Below are 22,986 nucleotides of genomic sequence, written 5' to 3' on the forward strand. Positions count from 1 at the left end.
CAAAGAGAACGTAGCCTAAACTTTTTCGTAGCATATACGGGGCACTACAAGCAACGTCTAAAGCCTTAAGTGACGTACAAAACTACGCCCTTCTGGCACCCCACTGGAAAATTCCAGCAAACGACCCATCATTGGCGAATTAAACCCACGTCACCCATCCAACAACCCCTCGGGCACAACTGCTCATGCTGCAGCCTTCTTCAATTATTAATGTGCATTTCATTAAATTTATACTAATATCAATTCAAGTTTTCAAAATTTCACGAAAATCCCAACAAAAAATTCAAAAACTTTTAATCCTCTCCTTATTCAAAAAATATATAAATTTTAATTTCTTCCATTAAAATTTTCAAATCCAAAAATCACCAATAGACCATAAATAATTCATCTCAATTGCAACAAAATTTAATTTTTCTCAAAATACCAGGGGTATTACAAAAGGGATTGAGAGAGGCTATCAGGTGAGGTCCGTAAAAATTGATATATAACCAATAAGATAGTGAATTGAGTTTCAAAATCTTTTCAATTTGAAGTAACTTTATGCATGAAAAATTGTTTGACCTTTTTAGATCTTTTGAAAAATAGTGATAAAAGTATCTGTTAAAATATTTAACTTTAGTTTGTTAATAAAATATTTGAGTATGTTTGGGTGAAGATGAACTTTACAAGATCAATTTTAGAACTAATATTATAAACTATAAACAGAGCCAGCCCAATCAATTTGGGGCTTTAGGCGAAAAAATTTATCGAGGTCTTCTTAAGAGTATTAATTATTTTATAAAAAAATAAATAATATATTTTTTTACTAAAATTTTTTATCATTTCATTAAATTAAAAAAAAAGTTGAAGTTCAATGAACTAAAAAATCTGATAATTTGTTAATGATAGTGAATTTTTAATTACAATATAATATCTCAGAGATTAAAAAATACTAAACAACCTACTACAATAAACAAAGAAAAAGTAAAACTAATTTTTTCTTGAAACTCTAAGAAAATCCGTGCAACTCAAGTAGAAAATTATACATTCTTGATTTTTCTATAGAAGAAAACAAAATAAAGCATTAAACTGATAACATTAAAAATGTAAAGTTCACAAATAATGAGCAAATTTTATTCCACAAATATGTGTTAAACTATATTCAGTTTTTTGGAAAATTAATTTTTCTTGCCTTTTGAAATACAAAATCATTGATTAAATCTCAATAATTAAGTTTATCTAATAAACCATGTTCAATAGATAATATAGTTAATCTATTTAATATTTCTTGCGACATAGTTGACCTCAAATATGACTTTATTAATTTTAATTTTGAATTTTTTTTTACAACAGAAGCCATTGAAACTATAATTGTGAATAATATTCTATAAACAACAATATATGCATTTAGAAAATAATCGACTGTTTTGAGGTAGTGAAGAATTTTCAATATACTATTTTTTCCTCTTAAAAAGTTTCTGTTAACACTCTTAATTCTAAAAATAAATCTAAACCATCTATATCAAAAAGTTCATCAAATTTAAGAACATTTCTAAGATTCAAACAATATCCTTTTAAAACATCTTTATCCATTGATTTTAATTTCTTAAAATTGCATAGAAATCTAAATTTTTTTTCATATATTCCAAATTACTCAAACCTATTTCGAAATGAATAAATGACTTGATCAATCGTGTACATAAAATAATCAACTCTAAAGGATTTTTCAATAGATTTTGTGTTATCATCATTGATATTTTCATCAAATTGTATTTTGTATTTAATTTTTTAATCAAATATTTATTATTAAAAATAAAAAAATATATATAACAAATTTTTAAAATTTGGGGCCCTCCTAATTTGGGGGCCCCAGGCGACCGTCTTGCTGGCCTTACTATATGGCCGGCTCTGACTACAAATGCTGAAAATAAATACTTAACTAGTTGAAATAAAAGATATAAACGAACAATACAGTGTACAAATGTTTTATAATGGTTTGGTTTAATCAACCTACTCTATTTCCTTAACTTCTTATCAAGAATTTCAACAATCCACTGTAATTTTTTGCATGGTCATCTATAACCTCATATTTTAATAAGTGCAATTGTAACTTATACTTTTTGATAAATCAGTTGTAATCAAATACACAACTTTCATAAGAATCAGTTAAAAATTTTACAAATGTTTTTTATGTGCTTAAGCACAATCCCTTTAAGCTTTAAATAAGGTACAATATAAAGCTTAAATAAGCTTTTATAATGTATCATTCAACCAGAAAATAACTTATCATCGTAAAGTAAAGAGATATTAGAAAGATAAGAAGGTAAGTAACTATTTTTTTCTTTTTTTCTAATAGAAGATTAAAACTCAATGTATCTTTTTGGCTTAAAGCATTAGTAGGAATAATTCAAACAACCCTTTAGTTTCTTCATCCACTTCTATTTTTTATACTTATCAATGGACATATGTAGGAAAAATTTTATTTTATCGTAAAAAAATGATTAAAATATTCAAATATTATGCTAAATATGTGAGAGACAAATTAGAGCAAAATATGTGCCTTAATAGCAAAAAATGTGCATTAAATACACTTGTACACCTATTTTAACGGCTAGTTCAACGGCTATAATTTTAATTTCCAGCACACTTTTACTCGAGTAAAAAATATTTGTAATCGACTAAATTTTGACTGCATTCGAGTACATATAGTTTGTAATTAACTAAAATTGATAGTTTACTTGATTACAAAACAATTTATACTCGATTGCATTTTTAGACATAAATAATAAATAATTACTCAATTATAAATTAAAATTAATTAATTATACATCAACATTTACTCGATAACAAAAAAAGAATACTCGATTAATTTACTCAAGATGATTAAACTTAAACTCTTACTCAATTTCAAAATTTACATAGTCCATTAATACTTTAAATACATAGATCCAATATCTGTCAAGGCCAAATTACTCGACTAATAATATATTTTACTTGATTATGTTTTAACTCTTAGTTGATTAATGTTCAAGTAATGAAACTTGACATTTTTCATTTCATTTATCACTTGAGTAAAGATAATTTATTGCTCGACTAAAAATATGATATCTTTTGAAACATATCAAGCATATTGACAGATAAGATATAAAAACGATCTCGATCACAAATAGGCAAAGCATATTAACATATTAAGGTTATCACTCATAAGATTATCAATCTAAACATTTCCTTAAGAAATATGAGAATTTAGCATATCCTAAAAAAGGATAAAATATTTTTCACTTATATAAAACATATTAACAAATAAACATATCAAGATTCTTCGAGTTTATTCTTAAAACATCATTATCATAGAACATGTCTTACATTAACGTTTTACATAAAATAATTATCATCAAAACATTAAAGAACATACTTAACAATGTCATTCCGTCTTAGTCACATTAAGACTCGCATCTCTCGATCTTGGTCATTCGAGGATTTCATGCACTTGTGACTTATTTCTATTGATTTTTTCTTCTAATAGGCTTTTGGGTCTTTTTGTTTTTCTAAATTTGGATATACTTTCTTAAACACAACATCATCAAATTGAGTTTATAAATTTAACACAAATTTAAAATTAAATATTTTTAATACACAAACGACATAAAATACTAAGATTGCGTTCTCTTTACTTTTCAATTTCCAGTTTTAAGTTTTGAATTCATTTTCAGTTTTCTGTTTTGGTAATCAGTTTTTAGAAAATTGAAAACGCTTTCTCTTTGTCCTTTTGAAAAATTATTCTTCAAAACAGAAAATTAGAAAACGCGTTCTCTTTGAAAATTTAAAAATATTTGTTAATAATATTTTATTCAATAAATTTGATTATTAAGAAAATTATAAATATTTAATATTAATATATTATTAAAAAAATATAGACATTTTAAAGTTAATGAATTTTATAATATTTTTTCTCATTACAATAATAAAATATGAATAAATAAATAAATAAATATGTTTTGAGTTTGTTTTGGATGAAAACACTCAAAATAACTTTTTGTTGTTTTTAGTTTTCTTTATAATTTTTTTTATTTTCAAAAATAAATTTTTAAAAACAGTAACGAGAATACGTTTTCAATATTTTAGAAAATTGAAAATAGTAAAGAGAACGCAACCTAAAATTTTAAATATTTGGTTGTGTTCGTGTTTTTTTTTCTTTTTTTTATATTAATTTTACCGCACTATAAGCTTTTCCACTATAATATAAAATGTTTCAGTTGCTTCATCCTTGGCAAGCAATATGAGTGAAAAAACGCACATTGAGCATAACAAGACAATGCAACTTGGTATTTCCAAAATATAGATTAAAGGAAAATGCTATTGGTACACCCATTTTGTACACCTTGGGCTACAAAATGGGGTATTATGACAAAAAACCCCTCATGAGGCGCATAGAGGCGCGTGAGGCTCATGGAGAGGCGCAGGGTATTTTGGTCATAATACCCCTTGTGTAGCTCAAGATGTACAAAAATGGTGTACATGTAGCATGATCCTAGATTAAAATGACATTTTTCATATTTGTTAGTCAAATAATTCCTTTAACTCATAACAATTATTTATATATATATATATTAAAATGACTTTATTACATCTTTTTATCTTTCCCTTAGTTTGATTTCACCATAGCCTTATGAAATGATTGCAACAACTATATATGTGTTGGAGTGGAACTCAGTACCTAAGTTATAAATATTACAAGAGATTGAAACTCCAACAGTTAGTAGGATTCAGAACGAAAGATTAGTTAGTGGATTTAATAAGCCCATCACAACAAGGTAGATAGTGTAAAGGAGAGCAACTGTTCCTCGATATAATTCGACTGGCAAAGGTGGAATTGTAATATGCTGGTATTATTCTAATGAGTTGTGTATTTGAATCTTGTGTTTATCGAGGTATATTTTATAATTTATCTTCTTTTATAAAATTAAGAATACGAGTACAGAAAAACTGTACAATAATTATAATATGAAAAAGAGAATAACTATAATATCATTGTTTATATTTTTAAATTAAATTTTAATAAAAATTCGACCTAGGGTTGATAAGCTTACTAATATAAAGAATAAAAAAAATGAGAGAAATTGTTGCCACAGCAAGTCATTTAATTTTTTTTTAGTAAAAATGAAAAAAAGGGAAAGTTAAAAATAAATGATATTTTTGACATTTTATAAAATTTAAGAGCACTTACTTTAGTCATCAGAAAAAAATAGTGGGATTAAGAATATAAGATAATTAAAAATATGTTGTTATTTTCAAAATTGCAGGGGTGATAAAAAATTTAACTTAAATTTACCCATTTTTAAAGTATTAGAATTGGAAATTAGGAAAGTGCCCTAAATTCGTGGGAGGAAGCATTGGAAGGGCAGACCGCCGGTTTGGCTACAGCCGACGTCGATTTGAACGCAGGATTGGAGCGCTCCATGGAACAAGCAATCTGTTAAACTCCGAGCTAGGGCTCGATTCGAATCCATTCTAGGAGGCGAGAAAGAGGAAGAAGATGCCAGGTTCGACGGCGGAGATGGAGCCGGTAGAGCCACAGTCACTGAAGAAGCTCAGCTTCAAATCCCTAAAGCGCGCCCTCGAGCTCTTCTCTCCTCTCCACGCTCACTTCCCTCCTCCCGATCCCGAAAGGTATGACATAATCTGTACTAATTTATCCATTCCTGTTTTTACTTGTAACCCCTATGTATCTTGTTCTGTGTTGTCGATTATCAGTCATTTTTGTTTTGGCGTAATGCTTTCGATTTATCGACTCATCGGGGTTATGTTTGTATTTTTTTTCCTTTTTTTTTTTGAGTGCAGTAAGAAGATAAGGATGAGCCACAAGGTTAGTGATTCTGATTTTTTATCCACGAATGGTTGTTTTGGTTTTCTGGATATGTGCGGTTGTTCAGTGTCTTCATTTTGGCGAGTTCAAAAGTTCGCGTGCCTTCGGAAGGGGATTTTTAATGAATTGCGATGATTGAAGTGGTAGAGCGTTTGAATTAAACCAATGAGTCCTCGAAAATGATAAGGGGTGGAAGTACTCATGCAGGATACTTGATAGTCTGTGTTGGGGTATGAGATACATGTTAGTCTTTATAGTTGAATTTCTATGAAATTATGCGAAGGACTTATTTTTCAATTTATAAAGCCTCTATGTTAGTTTGAAAACATCATTTTATCCTAAATAAACCAAACATTGAGAACCTGTGGAGTTTCCATGTCCTGTTGTCCTTTGGCATGGGATTTGTACTAATATGATGCTTATGCACAAGCCTGTACAATTCCTTGTAACAGAGGTCTCCCGCTTATCAAACATAATCCCCCCCCCCCCCCCCCTCTCTCTCTCTCTCTGTGAGCATGTGTATATAAATTGTTTGCCTAATGTTAACTGCACTTCGATGGTGAAGTTTAATGTTGAGTATGGAGGCATAAAAACCACAAGTAGTCAGCCCTTGTCTCATGCCAAGTCAGGTGCTCAAGATCAGGCCCAGCAAGCTTCTGTTCCTACGAATGCCCTAGCCCTTCCAGGTATTTCCCATATGCTCACAACCAATTTTGATGTACTTCTACATATTTTTTCTCTCTTCAAAACTGTCTTTTATTCTTAAAATCCTTTTTATAACTGATTTTTCCGAGGTTAGAAAAAATAAAGATAATGTACAAAACAGGATTAGCCAACCCCACATAGTCAGATAAAGGCTTGATTCTTTTAATGTATTGGATAGGATATGTAGTTGAGTTGGGACAGATGATATGCAGAATTTTGTTTCTAGTTGTGCAAAAATAAATTTTAGTAAGTACCACATGCAGCATAATGTCCGAGATAAAAAATACTTGATGTTAGATGCAGAGAAGCAATATCTTTAAAGTAGTTGGGAAAAGCTCAGAGGGATACTTGGTTAATTAAAAATTGAAACCACTCACCTACTGAAAATCTGAAATTAATGCTCATGATGATGATGAGAATTCAAAACCTCTTCTTACAAGTATTGTTGATCGAATGATTGAATACTAAAGCATCCGAACTATCATACCCGAATTCACATACCGAGGCTCCACTATCAGAAATATTTTTATCTTGTAAGTCATTTTTCCTCTTAGGATAGTTTCTTTTAATGTGCCCATCTTCATGACAGTAATAGCATTTAATTGGATTTTTCCCATTCCTTGACTTAGACCTAGATTTTCCCTTTGTCTTAGGGTCTCTCTTGGTGTTCCTAGATCTAGTAGTCAACACATCTCCAGTGGGGGACTTTTCATCCGCTTTAAATCTTAAGTCTTTAGAATTTAGGGCTCCTATTACATTATCTAAAGACAACTTTTCCCTACCATGATGCTAGATATCTATAAAGTGCTCGTATGACCGTGGCAAAGAGTTCAGTAATACCAAAGATATCTTCATCATCATATTTAACATTAATATTTTCTAAGTCTAGACAAAACAAATTGAATTCGTCAATATGATCTTGCAATTTCTGATTATCTTTCATCCTAAAAGTAAATAATCTTGCCTTTAGAAATAACCGGCTTGACAGTGTCTTTGTCAAGTAGAGGCTGTCCAATTTCTTCTATATCTCCAATGCCGTAGTCATCTTGGAGACCTCTTGGAGGACCTTATCGCCTAAACTTAGAATGAGGGTATTGTACGCCTTCTCTTCTATGTCTGCCTTTTGTTCTGTCGATAGGATCTTGACCCTTTCTCCTACCTTTTCTTTTGACTCCTCCTTTAGCACCTATTTTAATCCAAGATTTCCATGAAGAGACTGCATCTTAATTTTCCACAATGCAAAATCATTATTGCCATTGAATTTCTCAACATCATACCTTGAGGATGATGCCGATAGAGCCATTTCTTGATTTTGGTTTCTGTCTTTAACTCTCTTGAGTGAATCTTGAGTGTGCATCTGTAATTCTAGCTCTGATACCAAGTTGTTGAGCGAATGATCGAATACTAAGCACACAACAACTCACACTCTCACGTGAAAACAAAAAGAAACAAAAGACAAGACAAAAAAGGTTTATCTTGGTTTGGACTTTGAATGAATCAAAGTTCTATATCCAGACTGAGGGTGATATCACATAATCCACTATCGAATAGATCAATACACACACAAAGCCTTCTCACACAAGCTTTCCACACAGAGAATACAAAGTCTAATATTCTAGGCTTTTCTCTCTATCGTGTACATGAAAAAATGAAGGGAAGACATGACGGAAACATAGCTGGCCCTTCTATTTATAGAGGATAGAGGAAGCGGTAATTACAAGACATAAAAGAAAAAACAAAAGTCGGTACTAACTATTACATGGTTAGTTACTGTTACAAAAAATTAAAACATAACTTCTAATTTCTTTAATGCCTTTATTCTGATTTTAAGACTTAAATTGTGCAAACTTCAACAAGTACTGTTACTTAGTTATTAATTTGAAAGCTCAGAGGGATATACTCGTTCAAGCACCTAATGGCAAGGTATAAGGATAACACATGCCATTTATAGGTCTAGAAAAAGCTTATGACAAAGTTCCTGGAAGGCCTTTGAGAAGAAATGAGCCTGAGTTGCAATTGCTTATATACATGTTATTAAAGACATTATAGAGTAGAAAAACGTGTTAGAACATGTGGAGGAGATATTGAGACTTTTCCAATTACAAGTGGATTATATCAAGGATCTACATTAAGTCCTTACCTCTTTGACCTTATAATCGATGAACTCACTAAGCATATTTAGGCAGAGGTGCCTTGGTGTATGTTGTTTGTAGATGATATTGTTTTGGTGGATAAGACTTAAGATTGTGTGAATAGTAAGCTTGAGAAATGGAGAAACACTTTAGATCTAGAAGTTTTAAGTTAAGCATATTGAAATCTGAATACATGGAGAAGTTTAGTGAAAAGATAAGCATGGATGGTGTTATGACAAAAATTGATTATTGAGGATGTTACCAACAAAATTATGGTGGATGTTACAGTCTTACACGTGAGCCTTCTTCAGCACGTCTAAACCATATTTAGATTGGGTCAAGTACAAGCTACTTGTATCTCGATATGCCTCAAACCCTAAGAAGTAATTAACTGAACCAAGAGTCTTTAAGGCAAAGTGTGTATCCAAATTAGCAATATAAGACTTAAGGGTTGTATTAACAGAACCAGTGAGCAAGATGTCATCCACATAGACCAAAATGAACAAGACATAGGTGGAGGTTCATTTAATGAACAAAGATGCATCAGATGTTGCCCTACAGAATCCCTAGCTCTGTAAAGCCATCCTCAACTTATTGTACCAAGCCCTAGGTGCTTGTTTAAGCCATCTTTCATACCATGTAATGAAATTCTAGGGTACAAAAGAACAAAGAACACGAGAGGAAGAAGAAAAAAAAGTCTCTCGGTAACTTTACTGATCCAGGGAATCAAAAACATAACAAACAAACAAGAGGCGTGGCTATTTATACATATAGTGCAACACTCTTATTAATAAACAACGCCTAACTAACAATAAGTTACCGGAAACACAATAGAAACAAACTAAGCACAGCAAGTACAGCAATACAAAACACTTATACTTCCACATTGACTTCAATAGTGTATGAAAAAGCTCGCTACTTATTCGCTTAATTGAATGTTGTTGATTTCACTATTTGTGGTTTATTTTAATATTATACCTTAATTTTTTGGGCTTGGATTTGGCTATTGGCTGCAGGTCCTGCAAGTTCCAAGGATCCAGGGAATGGAGGAGCTCATTCTGATTTGATTGTTGGTCCAACAACACAACCAAAGGGGTGAGATACTCTTTATTTAAGTTGTTTATTCATGAGGCTTAGATGTAATGTAACCTAATTGAAGATGAGGTTTTCAGAAGCATCTCTGATTCTATAGTCTCCCATATCCTCTCTCAAGTTCCTTAATATTCGCTAATGAATGCCACATCAGATGTTTCTGGCCAACCTTATTTATGCTTGTAAGTTGAGTTTCTAGGAGTTTGTGTATACTAAACATTGAAATTTAACTAGGCTGAGTGAAGATGTGTGGGGTAGTCTGGATAACACGGTACTACATGAAATAAATAACCAGAAAGAGGAGTTATAACAACTCATTGTATCAGTTCTCTCTACCCCTCCCCAAAAGATATGTCTATATGTATGTATTGTATCTCAGAGACATGTAGAGCCATCAGGGTCAGAGGGTGACATTTATTGTGGGGGGCCAAAGAGTTCATGTATAATGCGTTTAGACATATTAGCAGTGTTTTAAAAACCAGACTGGGCATCAGACTGGAAAGAAGAAAGGGGAGAGGGTCAGACCAAAATGCATTTTTTGTTAAATAAATAAATGTATGAATAATTAAAATTTTGATTTCAAACTAAAAAAGTTAGAATCTATAACATATTTTCATAACAAATTATGATATTAATCACATATTTTGAAAACATTTTTGTAATTTCATCACAAATAAAATTAATCACTTCTACATGTATATAACAAAGCGAGGGGGGGGGGGGGGGGGGGAGAGGCATTCACATCACATAATAAATGCTGATCCATTAATTATTGACAGATGCATATGTGTGTATGGAAGTATGAGAGCATTCAGTTGGTTCCTCATTGCGCTTCTATCATCAGCTAAGCTGCCCATTTTTACAAATACACATAGAGAAGTTCCAGCTGTATGTATATGAATTAATATGCATTGTGATTCACCCATCTTTTGAAAATTCCATTTCCCTATGCATACCTAGGGATGTAATGGGACCCTAATAAACCCCATTGACATGCTTGTTTTAATAAATGTTCAAATAAGTTTTATACCTCTAAAGGCTGGATATGTTGTTGTTGTTAAGTTTTATACCTCTATATCCCCATCTACATACTTGTTTAATTGGGGAGATTTTAATTGGGGTTAATTGGGGACCCATTTACATTCCTATGTAACTTGCTCTTCATCTTTCTTACCGACAAACCCTTCGACTCCTCCATTCTTTTGCAGTAGGAGCAGAAGAATCATTTTCAATACCCAGAAAAATCCATTTCAATTTCTAGATCTGTATCTCTAAATGGGCACCCACGAGCCTTATTTTCTACTTTCATTTATATTGTAGTTACAGAAGGAATAATTATGTTTGACACTGGAATTTCTTTGTGGATTAATTTGTTGCTTATGTATTTTGCAACAGACTTGATGGTGGTCTTTCTGGGAAAAGCACTACCACAATTTCAACTTATACTTCATCTGAAAGGTTCTGATCATTCTTCTTTCTATGACTTGTCTTTCTTCATGTTTACATGAGCAATTTTTCCTTCTTTCGATAGGATTGGTTTCTGCACTGTACCTTTAGTTTATTGCAATATTTATTTGCTTATTCTTCAGCAGACTACCAGATTGAATACGCACTAGTTTTGTTTTGTTTTGTTTGGCTGACATGTTGTGGCTATCTAAAGCATTAAATAGACATTTTTTTTAATGTAACCGAACTTTTAAATCATATTCTCGAATCTCTTAAATCTCAGTCTTCTTGTTTCTTTATATTGTTGGCATTTATTTGCTTTCATCATGCTATGATATCTGAGACGGATGGATACCTTTCTGGTCTATTGATTTCATAATGTTCTCGACGAATTACTATTTCTTTATAGAGTTCATAGTTCCTCCTGTATGGAATCCTTTCAGCAGGTATCTGCTAATTGTGTGACGTGCACATGTATTATTCAGAGATGGATTTTTGACCTTCAATTGGATTATATGTTTATGGTACATTTAGAAGGGTGTTCTTTCTACAGTCTTCTCAATGAGATGCTTTTAGAAAAATGAAGTTCATTGGAAGCTTTTAGGGATTTGAGTTGCTTTTTTGTAGTAGCAGCATACACCACCATGGATGGATATTCTGTAGCTATCTCAATATGAATTTAGGTTCATATTTAGAGGTTCTTCAGTTTGCAATTAGTTACTACCTAGCCCACTGTCAATATCTGTTCTTTGTTAAAATTTCAATGCCAATTATGTGATATTTGACTCAATTGTCATCAACCTTTTTGTATTGTCTCCCAGGAATCCTTCAACTTCAGCCCTTATAGAAAGAATTCCTAGCAAATGGCCGCGTCCAGTATGGCATCCTCCATGGAAAAACTACAGGGTAAGAACATTTTTCTTGGAACTTTTCTAGTCTTATCTTTGTTAAGGGGTAAGGGTAGCAGGAGCTCTGTGGAGGAGTTTTTTGTTCCTGTTCTTATTCATTATGTCTGTTAAATTTTTCTAACAGAATTACCCAAATTGTGAATATTGAGGGTTGCATTTGACTGAAGAATTTTGAACTCCAGTAGATACTTACCATCGGAACGATGCAGCTCAGTTATTTAAAACTTCATTTTGATGTCATTCCTACCATATTAGAAAATGGTAGAAAATGTGGTTTGGCTGTGTCACTGATTTCCTTTGATGTTGCTCCTAGCAATTGGGATAAGATTTTACCTACTTGCTCCCAAAGTAAAATCAGTTGGTAATTCTTCAAAATAATTTACAGCAAACTGAGCTGAACTGGCTTTCCCTTTGCTTTTCTTTCTTTAACTATCGATGAGAACAGGTGGTTACTACTATTTGAGTGTGCACTGGTTTAACATACCTGGTATGTGCAACAGCTCATAAACCACGACACTAGGTAAGCATGCAGAAATCTGTGTGTGGCCTCACCCCCGGGAGGCTTGAATTTTGGTTGCAGAGGAGACAACTATAGTCTTTTACCACCAGGACAACCCTTGGGGGTGAATTGGCTTTCATAATGTGACAATAAAGTTCCGGGACTGGGTTGAGAACTTCCCACTTCATATTCATGTGAACTGTTGTTGCTGCTGTAGTTAATAAAATCATGAAACAAAGATATAAGCTGTTATATCCCTTAAATAAATGATGCATATTCTTCGTGTCGATCATTGAAGCAACGGTAGATTGGGCTGCATTAGCCATATGGCGTTCATTTCTGATCCCCATGTATATGGTGATTCATGCAAATATGCAATTTACTTTTGATTTCTTTGGCTGTTCCTTTTCCTCTTTTATTTCTTATCATTGTGTCTGTTCTGATCTTAGTTCCTATTGCTATTTTTTTTTTTCCAATTAGATTTTCTGACATTATAAGATATTAACTTGTATAGGTGATTAGTGGTCATTTGGGATGGGTGAGATCTATTGCATTTGATCCAAGTAATACATGGTTCTGTACTGGTTCTGCAGATCGCACAATCAAGGTAACTTTTCTTACTGTTTCGTTTCTGCAGGTGATGGCTTTTGTCCTAGTGTATATAAATATGATGGCTTGTTCACAACATACACAGTTGCCACCTCTGTAAATAAATCATTTTGTGTATATATGGCTAAAGCACATACCATAGTGTGTTTAAGCCTCATCTGGAATAATTTAAATCTCAATTCTTTCAGTGCATTGATGAACTAGCAGCATTCATTTTAAGTACTCACTTAGTTCTGGTTTATAAGTTAAGTTTTCAGGTATGTTTAAAGATATTTGGTTTCTTGGAAAATACGGAATTTACTTAAAAGGCAAGGGGGAGAGAGAGACATTCTTCCATGGCCCATGTTCTGACTAATAAAACACACACACACACACTCACTCTATTTCTCAATAGATTAATATCTCCCTGGACGTGCATTTCTTATTCCCCCTTCATTGTGGTGTCCAGATATGGGATGTAGGAAGTGGAAAGCTAAAGCTCACACTGACTGGGCACATAGAACAAATACGAGGTCTGTTCCTCATGTGTGGTACCATTTTTGTTTTGCTAAAAGCTACTATGCTGGAGTGGTAAAATTATATAGTTTTCTTTGCAGGCCTTGCTGTCAGTAGTAAGCACACATATATGTTCTCTGCTGGTGATGACAAGCAAGTCAAATGCTGGGACCTTGAGCAGAACAAGGTTGGTACTGCTGGATTGGAGCTTTCTAGGATGTGTAAATGTGTAATTATAAATACGAACATATAACAACCGCCAAAGTTTTTTTTTTTTTTTTTTCAGGTTATCCGTTCTTATCATGGTCATCTAAGTGGAGTTTATTGCTTGGCTCTTCATCCAACTATTGACATTCTGTTTACTGGTGGTCGTGATTCTGTCTGCCGGGTAAGGATTTATTATTAGACATAGAAGTTACAGCACAAAATGTTGACCGTGCATATTCAACTTCCACTTGCAATGTGTAGAATACAAGGATGATTTTACAAGGATGCCACGTCATGGTTTCAGGTTTGGGACATTCGTAGCAAGATGCAAATTCATGCACTGTCAGGGCATGAGAACACAGTTTGCTCAGTTTTTACGAGACCTACGGTAGGCAATCTTTTCGTCACTAATGAGAAATTTGTTTTAAATTAATAAGCATGAATTCTTATTTTATGTTCATTTCTTCCTTGCCTCCTTTTACTATTGTTAATACTAAGTTAATAGTATATCTTTTGTGTGTATAGATGTCCTCAATTGGGGTGTGGAAAATGAGATTCTAGTGACTTAGGCTGAAGTTTGTATATTAATGTCAGAATTCTTTTTTAAGATGGTTGCTGGATAACTACCATAGCATGGCTGAATGAATCTTCCTGCTCTTGACTAAATAAAGTTAAAAGTTTAAGAATAATGGTGCTGGTGAAAGGAGAGTTAGGTTGATCAATTGCATGTGAATGCTACATCTTTTACTTTCCGTGCCCACATTCAATAATTTTTGGCACCCATTATTTATTATTTTTCGGGTTCTTCAAAAGTAAAATTGCATGCGTCATTTGTAGGAAGAGAACTGTATACGTTTCTTGACATCCTCAATGGATGTTCTTTGCCTTGTATGGATACAGCTGACTTTGGTTTCCATGCCAAGAAGCCACTGAATTTATAGTTTGTCCAGTCACCAACATGAAAGCATAAGGCAGCTATCACTCTTCTCTTACATGTTATATGGAGGGATAAGATGAAATACATATGATGCAAGCAATCCTTGCATTGGTGAGTGTATCCCCTAATATAGTATGAAATACGTTCCTCTGTACAGGAAACTAAACTTATTTTCTTTTCTTCTTCTTTTTGTTTTTCTTCTTTTTTGGGGTGGGGGGGGGGGGGGGTTGCGATATGGAAGTTTGGAGATTACGAGTGTGATACTCTCCGAGAGATATCATGACAAAGTATAAATAGTCAATCCTGTCTATTCTTTTGCACTATAATTTCTGTTGAGTGAGGAAATACCTTTTCTGTGATCGAAACTTAATTGTAAAAAAATTTGGTTTTCAGGACCCACAAGTTGTAACTGGTTCTCATGATACAACTATAAAGTTCTGGGACCTCAGATATGGTAACTGATGTTTGGGGTTTTCCCAGTTTCATCCTCTCCCTCCCTCTCTTTCAAATATTTCTTATGGTTTTAACAGTGTAAGTTGATGTTTGTATGGCAGGTAAAACAATGACAACTCTTACGCACCATAAGAAATCCGTGCGAGCAATGGCTCCACATCCTAAAGAGTATGCACCTCCAAGTACAACTGTTGAGTTATATGGTTATACTCTAGGGTTAATCCTATGATAGAGCCCATGGCCCATGGCCCATGGCCCATTGTATTTGTATATATATATATAGGTGTATAGTCTATGAATTTAATTAAGTGATTTTATACATATTAAAAGCTAGGGTTTACTTCCTAAGCTTCACAACAACGTTTTCATTTGTGATTGTGAGGCTTGTAACATTTTGCAGTAAATTTATTTTCAGAATTAATTCCTTGTTTTAACATTCCAGGAATTGTTTTGCATCCGGCTCAGCTGATAACATAAAAAAGTTCAGCCTTCCAAAGGGAGAATTTATGCACAACATGCTGTGAGTGTTTTTCCCCTTCTGAACAGGATGTATAATTCCTATGATGCTACTTCAAGATGTACAAGTTGTTCTTTCCTGCTAGGGTCTTGGCATCAATGTGTTCTCTTTTTTCAGATTTCTGTCATTTTCATCCTCCTCCTTCCTTTTCTTGATTTAACTCTTTTTCAACCATGATAAAGCTCGAGAATGATCCTTTGTCAATCATCCAACTTGTTGAGTTAATGGCCAGTCTCTTAAGTTCATTTCTGACCTTCTTGTTAAGAGGAACTTGAAATTTAAGACAGTTTGTTTTGGGTCAATTTCATAACTGGAGAGAAACAAAATATTGTAGCAATTGCTTGGATGATCTCATTGATTACTCCCAACCCTATGATTGCACTGTTCACCGCCTCCTTTTTTCGTATATATATATTTTGCAGCATTCAGTCCTTGAAGTTAGCAAAACCTGTTTCTAGCCTAGGTTTTACAATTTGTATCAAATTTTGGTGTGGTAAAATTGTATCATTGCGTATGTACTATTTGGTATCTGTTTTGTCATATGCATGCCAGGGTGTATAAATAGAATATGTTAATTTAATGAATTGTTTGGGTGGGGAATTTTTATACAAATAACTAGCCCCTCTGCATTTTAGTCCCTGGCTTGGCATAATATGACATGACGTCACCTGAATTCTTCCTAAACTTGATCCTGTTCATTTTAGGACATCTTGTTTGCCACCTATACGTCCAGTACACCTCAATTTCTATTGGATATTTAATTACTGAATATACCATGGCCTCACTTTTTTTGTGAATTTTATCTTGTTATGCCTGTAACTTCAATGTTCAGGGATCTGATAATCATGGTCTTTGCTCATGCAGCACTCAGCAGAAAACCATCATCAATACAATGGCAGTCAATGAAGAGGGCGTATTGGTTACAGGAGGTAAGAATCCAGATCATAATTGATTTTGACTGTTTTAATTGTCCTAATTTTACGCAAAAATCAAAGCACAAACCTAAATCAAATAGCTCTTTTGGCCTTGATTCTATATTTTATTTGTTGTTCTATGGCTGTTTGGGGTGGAGCTGGGGGAAAAAAGGGAACTGGACCACATGCACTCCCATTGTGATGTTATGTTTTTTGCAAAAAATATTCCATCCTACTTTCTTTTTTCCCCCACCTTCAATTTCGGCTTTGTTTTTAAAAGGTGATAATGGAAGTCTATGGTTCTGGGACTGGAAGAGTGGTCACAATTTCCAGCAATCGCAAACAATCGTACAGCCTGGTATGTACCTTATGCATCTCGACTTTCATGTGCTTGTATTTCTGAATGGTACGGTGAACCTTATTATGCACTTTGTACGATCTAGGTTCGCTTGATAGTGAAGCCGGTATCTATGCCCTCGCATATGATGTTACTGGTACGAGGCTAATCACTTGTGAAGCAGACAAGACGATAAAGATGTGGAAAGAGGATGAAAATGCCACCCCTGAAACTCATCCTCTCCACTTCAAGCCGCCTAAAGATATCCGAAGGTTTTAACTGTCATCTCTCCTAAATGTCAGCATCTTCTCGCCTCCATCCTCTAAGAATAGAAGGGTATTAAAAGAAGAAAAAATAGGAACGCGTTCATTGAAGATGACTTACCATGTGCTATCTTAGCTTGATTAGTGGTGGAAAAGAAGTGGTAGCTTTTAGTTTTTTCTCCAAAAGACCTGACCGACCTGACTAGAAGAAAACATGTACCGACCTGACTAGAAGAAAACATGTATGGTTCGGTGATTGAGTAAAGGTCAAGTCATCAACAACGAAGGCGAAGGGTATATTTCATTTGGAAATGAATGTTCAAATATTTGGTTAGGAAGCCGGCTTTCCTTGCAAGACAAATTAGTTTGGTCAGTTGCCTATAAATGCTCTTTTTAACTTTCGTAGAGTCCGTGCCCCATCTAGAAAAATGCCGAGTGCTTTTCTTCCTGGGTAGGCATCATTAAAACCAGACTTGACGTTTCTTTTCTTTTATTAATGTGTCTGGTTTGGCATTTTAAAGTTGACAAATGATGCTTAGGTTTTTTTTTTCTCTCTCTCTTTTAGGTTTGTTGGCCTTTGACTTTTACATGTTCCATTTATGCACCCATTTCTCACTAATTTATTGGATCAAGAGAGTAGCGTTTGGCATGCATGCAATTAGTGCTTCTTTTTTGTTTTAATTCGAAGCAAATATATGGTAAAATAATAATAATAATAATGATTAATAAAGCATATACCTCACAGCCAAGAAAGTCAATCGTCTTCTGGTAATGTAAATCATTGCATGTGCGTGGTGAACCCCAATATGCTAAATTTCATTTAGACGTTGGTTTGCTCTGCATCGTTGGGAAAATTATACTAATCTGGTTCATTATCTTTCTAGTTCCGATTTCAGAAAAAAATCAATAGGTGTTTAGGGTCTGGAATTTAGGATATATCTCAAATTAAATCTGATTTTTAATTCTTACTTTATTTTTCGATTTCCACAATTTACTATTTTACGCTTTTTTTTTTTAATTCCTTTTTTGTTATAAATCTGATATGATACGTTGCTATCACCAGGCATCCTACCGCTGCCGGGTGATAGCAACGTATCATATCACCACCAGTACCAAATTGGGATACTTTTTGTCTGGCAATGACAACTATGTTTACATAACATATGTATTGTAACTACAAAAATATTTGATCTTATACTAATCAAATCAAAGCGTATTAGAGAATAATCTAATAAATTAATAATGGTAACAAATACATTAATTATTGAAAATCTGACAATAATACATTGTATCTAATATATTTTTAATTCAAATGCGGGGGAGAGTTCATATTTTTTTTTTATTACAAGAATTAATTAAATCAACTGCAATACAATTTAGTGGGTCAAATAATTTCAAATTAATTTGGTTATAAAAAAAAAGAAAAAGAATTGGAATTGGAATTATGAAAACAGTTTTGACCAGTGATCTTAAGAAGGGGGTGTTCAGATCCAATATTCAAGAACCAAAGAACAGCCAAAACCATTTAACACCACAAATTATTACATCACTTGAGAATCCTTTTTTGCTAATTATTCTCTGCATTCTTGGGAACAATAAGTAACAATGCTGCTTCTTGGGTTTATACACTTTATATTACCAAAAAGCCATTTTTTTTTTGTCACAAAACCCAAATAATGTGATAAAACATACTCATAAATTATATCTTTAAAGCAAATTGATTCTAGACTGATACCATTGTTTTTCAATAGATTTAACCATTTTATTATTTTTTATTTTTAAGTGAACCCTTCTTTTAGGATAATTTAATATTCATCTAAATATGACGAAAAATTAAAATTATTTTAAACTTAGAAATAGAATATTTTCTAAGGATAGTATACATGTATAAACCAAAGCAAAAGAAGGGCCCATAAATTTGAACGTTTTGGTTTGTTTGTTTTAAGGAGAATACGAGGTCCAAAAATTTAAATGTTTTGGGTTTCTTTTTTTTTTTTATGGAAAAAAAAGAAGCTGTGGCATCTCCGTAATTAAAGAGCGAATCAAGTCCTAATTAAGAAAGGGAAATGGCTCTGGAAAACGATATATAATAGCCAAGGAAATAGAAACCAAAACAAAACGAAAAAAGGGCCGTAAAAACAAAAGCAATCCACAGCCAGCCACGCGCCGGAGAGCGAGATTTCACGGCGAAAATTCATGCAAAAGCCGCTCCCTTGAACCCGCCCTCCACCACTCCCCGCCCCGCACTCCCTTCTCCCCCTTAAAGAAAGCCAAACAAACTCCGCTCCCCCGCATTTTCTTTTCTCTCTTCCCAATCACCGGTTCTAATTTTCTCGGGGAAATTGAGAGGCGAAGGAAGGGAAAATGGCTCTTGGCCGTGCAAGTGCAACCAGACGTCTGGGCACCCATCCAGTCGGCCACATTCTGGAGCGAGTCGTCTACATCCTGATCGGAGTCGGCATCGCCGTCGCGTTCTTCAGCATGATTCCCTCGTCGCCACCGACCTCCGTCAGGATCGAGAACCGGTTTCGACCGGCCGAGCCGACCCCGGTCCCTCGCCGGGTCACGTATGAAGCCCACAGCTGGGTCGGATACGCCAATGCAGGTCCTGTGAATTAGCTCTCCGACTGGAGTATTACTTTTACCGACACTCGATTTATATTGGTTTTATTAATTCATTAGATCTTATCATTTTGTTTTGAATATTTCATAATTCAACTAAACTAGAGGGAGGGAGGGAGGGATCACTCACTCACTGGTACTATTATTATGATGATGATGATGATGATGCATTTAAAAATAAAAAATAAAAAAAAACTCATTTTTAAAATGTGGTGGCTGAACATGGCATGACATATATAACCTCCTATATAATTAAGGGTAAGATGACAACTTACTATTGTATTGCAAGCAAACAAGCAATGCAAGAGGAAGAGGTTATTGATGATTTGATTCAGGAGTAGCAAATGATTTTTGTTGAATGAAACGTGGAGCAGGAGGGAAGGTGCTGCTGGGAGTGAAGAGGAAGAGCCTTCGGATAGTGGTGACGGGGGGGGCGGGCTTCGTGGGTAGCCACCTGGTGGACCGCCTGATGGCACGAGGGGACAGCGTGATCGTGATCGACAATTTCTTCACGGGTCGGAAGGACAACCTGGTGCACCACATGGGCAACCCCAGGTTCGAGCTCATCCGCCACGACGTCGTCGAGCCCATCCTCTTGGAGGTCGACCAGATCTACCATCTCGCCTGCCCCGCCTCCCCTGTTCACTACAAGTTCAACCCCGTCAAGACCATTATATCCTTCTTCCCCCCTCCCCCCCCCTCTTTGTCCTTCTTTTTGTTTTTTTAAATTAATTAATTAATTAATTGTTATTATTAGTTTATATATATCTTTTTGTGCTTTGGAGGCCTTGATTCAGAGAGAGGCGGCCTTGATTGATTCACAAGACAAATGTGGTGGGAACGCTCAACATGCTTGGGCTGGCGAAGCGCGTCGGTGCGCGGTTTTTGCTAACCAGCACCAGCGAGGTGTACGGTGACCCGCTGGAGCACCCTCAGTCCGAGACCTACTGGGGCAACGTCAACCCCATTGGTCAGTCAACTCACATGCCCCCCCCCACCCTTCCTTCGTTGCCTGAGAATAAATAAATAAACAGATAAATAGTTGGAATAATACTCTATATATGTGTGTGTGTGTGTGTGGGCTAGAGCTTTTACTTTTCAGCGTTGGGTTGGGTTGGGTTGGGCTGGGCCATAATCCAACTCAGGTGTTGAGATATTGTCTGTGGGGGCTCTGACATCGGTCATCAATGGTAGCATGTGGTACTCTGTGTGGGAACAGGGTTAATTTTGGTATTTAAATCGGGTTGCGGACAGGTGTTCGGAGCTGCTACGACGAGGGGAAGCGCACGGCGGAGACGTTGACAATGGACTACCACAGAGGACTGGGCATTGAGGTGAGGTGGTTCGACTGGGCAGCAGTGGGTAGTGGGTTGGAGCATGCATATATAATCAAATGAATGTTGATACATAATAGTTAGGGGGTGGTGTCTTGGCGCAGGCGAGGATTGCGAGGATATTTAACACGTACGGGCCCAGAATGTGCATAGACGACGGGCGAGTGGTTAGCAATTTTGTGGCACAGGCACTGAGAAAGGAGCCCATGACAGTCTACGGAGATGGCAAGCAAACCAGGAGCTTCCAATACGTTTCCGACTTGGTAATTAACACGCCTTTCTTTCCTTCCTTCCTTCCTTCCTTCCTTCCACCTATTAATATTATTGCTAACTAATGCTGCTCTTTTTTATTTTCATTTTCAAGTTCTAGAAAAATGTGATTATTTATTTATTTTTTTGGTTTTTGGTTTTTGGTTTTTGGTTTTTGGTATCTTCTTCTATCAATTAGAACCTGGAATTATTAATTAGGATTCGAGAATATGCACGGTATAAACTCTCTAACCAGCCAACCATGCATGTAATAATGTCACATAAAACGTACCCCGTGCTAGCCAAATGTAATGTAGTAATAAATTATTATTATTATTATAGGTGGTTTCTGCGGTTTGTAGAGTGGTGGTTGGGGGCGGGGGGGACCCTGTGGGGTGAGCTTCTGAAATGTATAATGTCTTTGTTCCCGAACGTGCACGTACGGGGGGGGGGGGGGGGGGGGGGGGTGCCTCTCTTCTTGTGATGGTGACTACTGAAATGGATAGTGTTGGGTGTGGACCAGGTCGAGGGCTTGATGAGGTTGATGGAGGGAGAGCACGTGGGCCCTTTCAATCTTGGCAACCCTGGCGAATTCACCATGCTCGAACTTGCCCAGGTACTGTGAAAAGTTGTTTCGAGCCGAATTGCAGGGTCCTTCTCCATTTCCATATATTGATTGGAGGTGGTGGTCCGTACAGGTGGTGCAGGAGACGATCGATCCAAACGCCAAGATAGAGTTCAGGCCGAACACGGAGGACGACCCCCACAAGAGAAAGCCAGACATCTCCAAGGCCAAGGAGCTCCTTAGCTGGGAGCCCACCATCTCCCTCCGCCAGGGTCTCCCCCTCATGGTTTCCGACTTCCGGCAGCGCATTTTCGGTGACCAGAAGGGAGGTGGTGCCGCCAGATCCTCCTTGGCTTAATTATTATATATCAGCCCACCAAATTAAACAGATAGAGAGTAGGCATATATATATATATATATAATAAGTACTGATTTGAAAGTCGAAGCTAGCTAGATTTAGTATTATAATAAGTACCGATTTGAAAGTCGAAGCTAGATTTAGTATTCTCTCTCTCTTACCTCATAAAATAATGTTCCAATATAGAAGCAAGAATCGGAAGGAAGAAGAGATGTTTTGTGTAGAGTTGGATCCATTATTTTTCCATTTATGTATTGTTGTCTCTTCTAACTTGCATTATGTTATGTAATTTTGTTTCATCTTTCATCAGAATAAGATCAGCCATAACACGCCATTGATAGGGCCTCCAACCCTACAGTGATTATTTGTCTTCACTGTGGCTATCGTGAATTACTGATGCCACAAATCCCTTGTTATTGTTTGTATGTTAGTATAAAATATTTTAGTTTCATTCTAGTAATTTACCATCTTCCCCAGTTGTGCGATTAATAATAATAGT

At 35.1% G+C, this 22,986-nt stretch overlaps 2 protein-coding genes and 1 long non-coding RNA gene across 3 annotated transcripts; 2 read left to right on the plus strand and 1 right to left on the minus strand.

Moving 5' to 3' along the window:
• Window positions 1-5,347: 5,347 nt before the first annotated feature.
• Window positions 5,348-17,557, plus strand: LOC127799473 (protein pleiotropic regulatory locus 1). Its single transcript, XM_052333531.1, has 17 exons — window positions 5,348-5,649; window positions 5,821-5,845; window positions 6,411-6,531; window positions 9,699-9,777; window positions 11,170-11,232; window positions 12,042-12,126; window positions 13,142-13,234; window positions 13,685-13,748; window positions 13,833-13,918; window positions 14,018-14,119; window positions 14,243-14,326; window positions 15,269-15,329; window positions 15,430-15,496; window positions 15,771-15,848; window positions 16,710-16,774; window positions 17,040-17,117; window positions 17,203-17,557. Exons 1-17 carry the CDS (start codon window positions 5,516-5,518, stop codon window positions 17,373-17,375), a joined length of 1,458 nt encoding a protein of 485 aa, XP_052189491.1. The 5' UTR covers window positions 5,348-5,515; the 3' UTR covers window positions 17,376-17,557.
• Window positions 17,558-19,478: 1,921 nt separating this feature from the next.
• Window positions 19,479-22,866, plus strand: LOC127798960 (UDP-glucuronic acid decarboxylase 2-like). Its single transcript, XM_052332620.1, has 7 exons — window positions 19,479-19,964; window positions 20,356-20,654; window positions 20,804-20,951; window positions 21,236-21,315; window positions 21,420-21,578; window positions 22,088-22,180; window positions 22,263-22,866. The coding sequence occupies exons 1-7, from the start codon at window positions 19,724-19,726 to the stop codon at window positions 22,485-22,487; spliced, it is 1,245 nt and encodes a 414-aa protein (XP_052188580.1). The 5' UTR covers window positions 19,479-19,723; the 3' UTR covers window positions 22,488-22,866.
• On the minus strand, window positions 20,180-20,944 carry LOC127798961 (uncharacterized). Its single transcript, XR_008022510.1, has 2 exons — window positions 20,809-20,944; window positions 20,180-20,659 (listed from the first exon to the last, which is right to left on the minus strand). It is a non-coding gene; the product is annotated as an uncharacterized LOC127798961 (long non-coding RNA).
• Window positions 22,867-22,986: the final 120 nt, after the last annotated feature.

This window comes from Diospyros lotus, chromosome 4 (genome assembly GCF_014633365.1).
Source record: "Diospyros lotus cultivar Yz01 chromosome 4, ASM1463336v1, whole genome shotgun sequence".
NCBI classification, from domain to species: domain Eukaryota; kingdom Viridiplantae; phylum Streptophyta; class Magnoliopsida; order Ericales; family Ebenaceae; genus Diospyros; species Diospyros lotus.

What these genes read in the sequence shown, in the direction of transcription:
- LOC127798960 (XM_052332620.1), top strand. Translation starts at nt 19,724, where the DNA reads ATGGCTCTTGGCCGTGCAAGTGCAACCAGACGTCTGGGCACCCATCCA. An exon ending in ACAGAGGACTGGGCATTGAG is followed by an intron (nt 21,316 to 21,419) that starts GTGAGGTGGTTC and finishes GTCTTGGCGCAG; the next exon opens with GCGAGGATTGCGAGGATATT. An exon ending in TCCAATACGTTTCCGACTTG is followed by an intron (nt 21,579 to 22,087) that starts GTAATTAACACG and finishes GGTGTGGACCAG; the next exon opens with GTCGAGGGCTTGATGAGGTT.
- LOC127799473 (XM_052333531.1), top strand. Translation starts at nt 5,516, where the DNA reads ATGCCAGGTTCGACGGCGGAGATGGAGCCGGTAGAGCCACAGTCACTG. An exon ending in CAGTTTTTACGAGACCTACG is followed by an intron (nt 14,327 to 15,268) that starts GTAGGCAATCTT and finishes TTTGGTTTTCAG; the next exon opens with GACCCACAAGTTGTAACTGG. An exon ending in GCAAACAATCGTACAGCCTG is followed by an intron (nt 17,118 to 17,202) that starts GTATGTACCTTA and finishes TGTACGATCTAG; the next exon opens with GTTCGCTTGATAGTGAAGCC.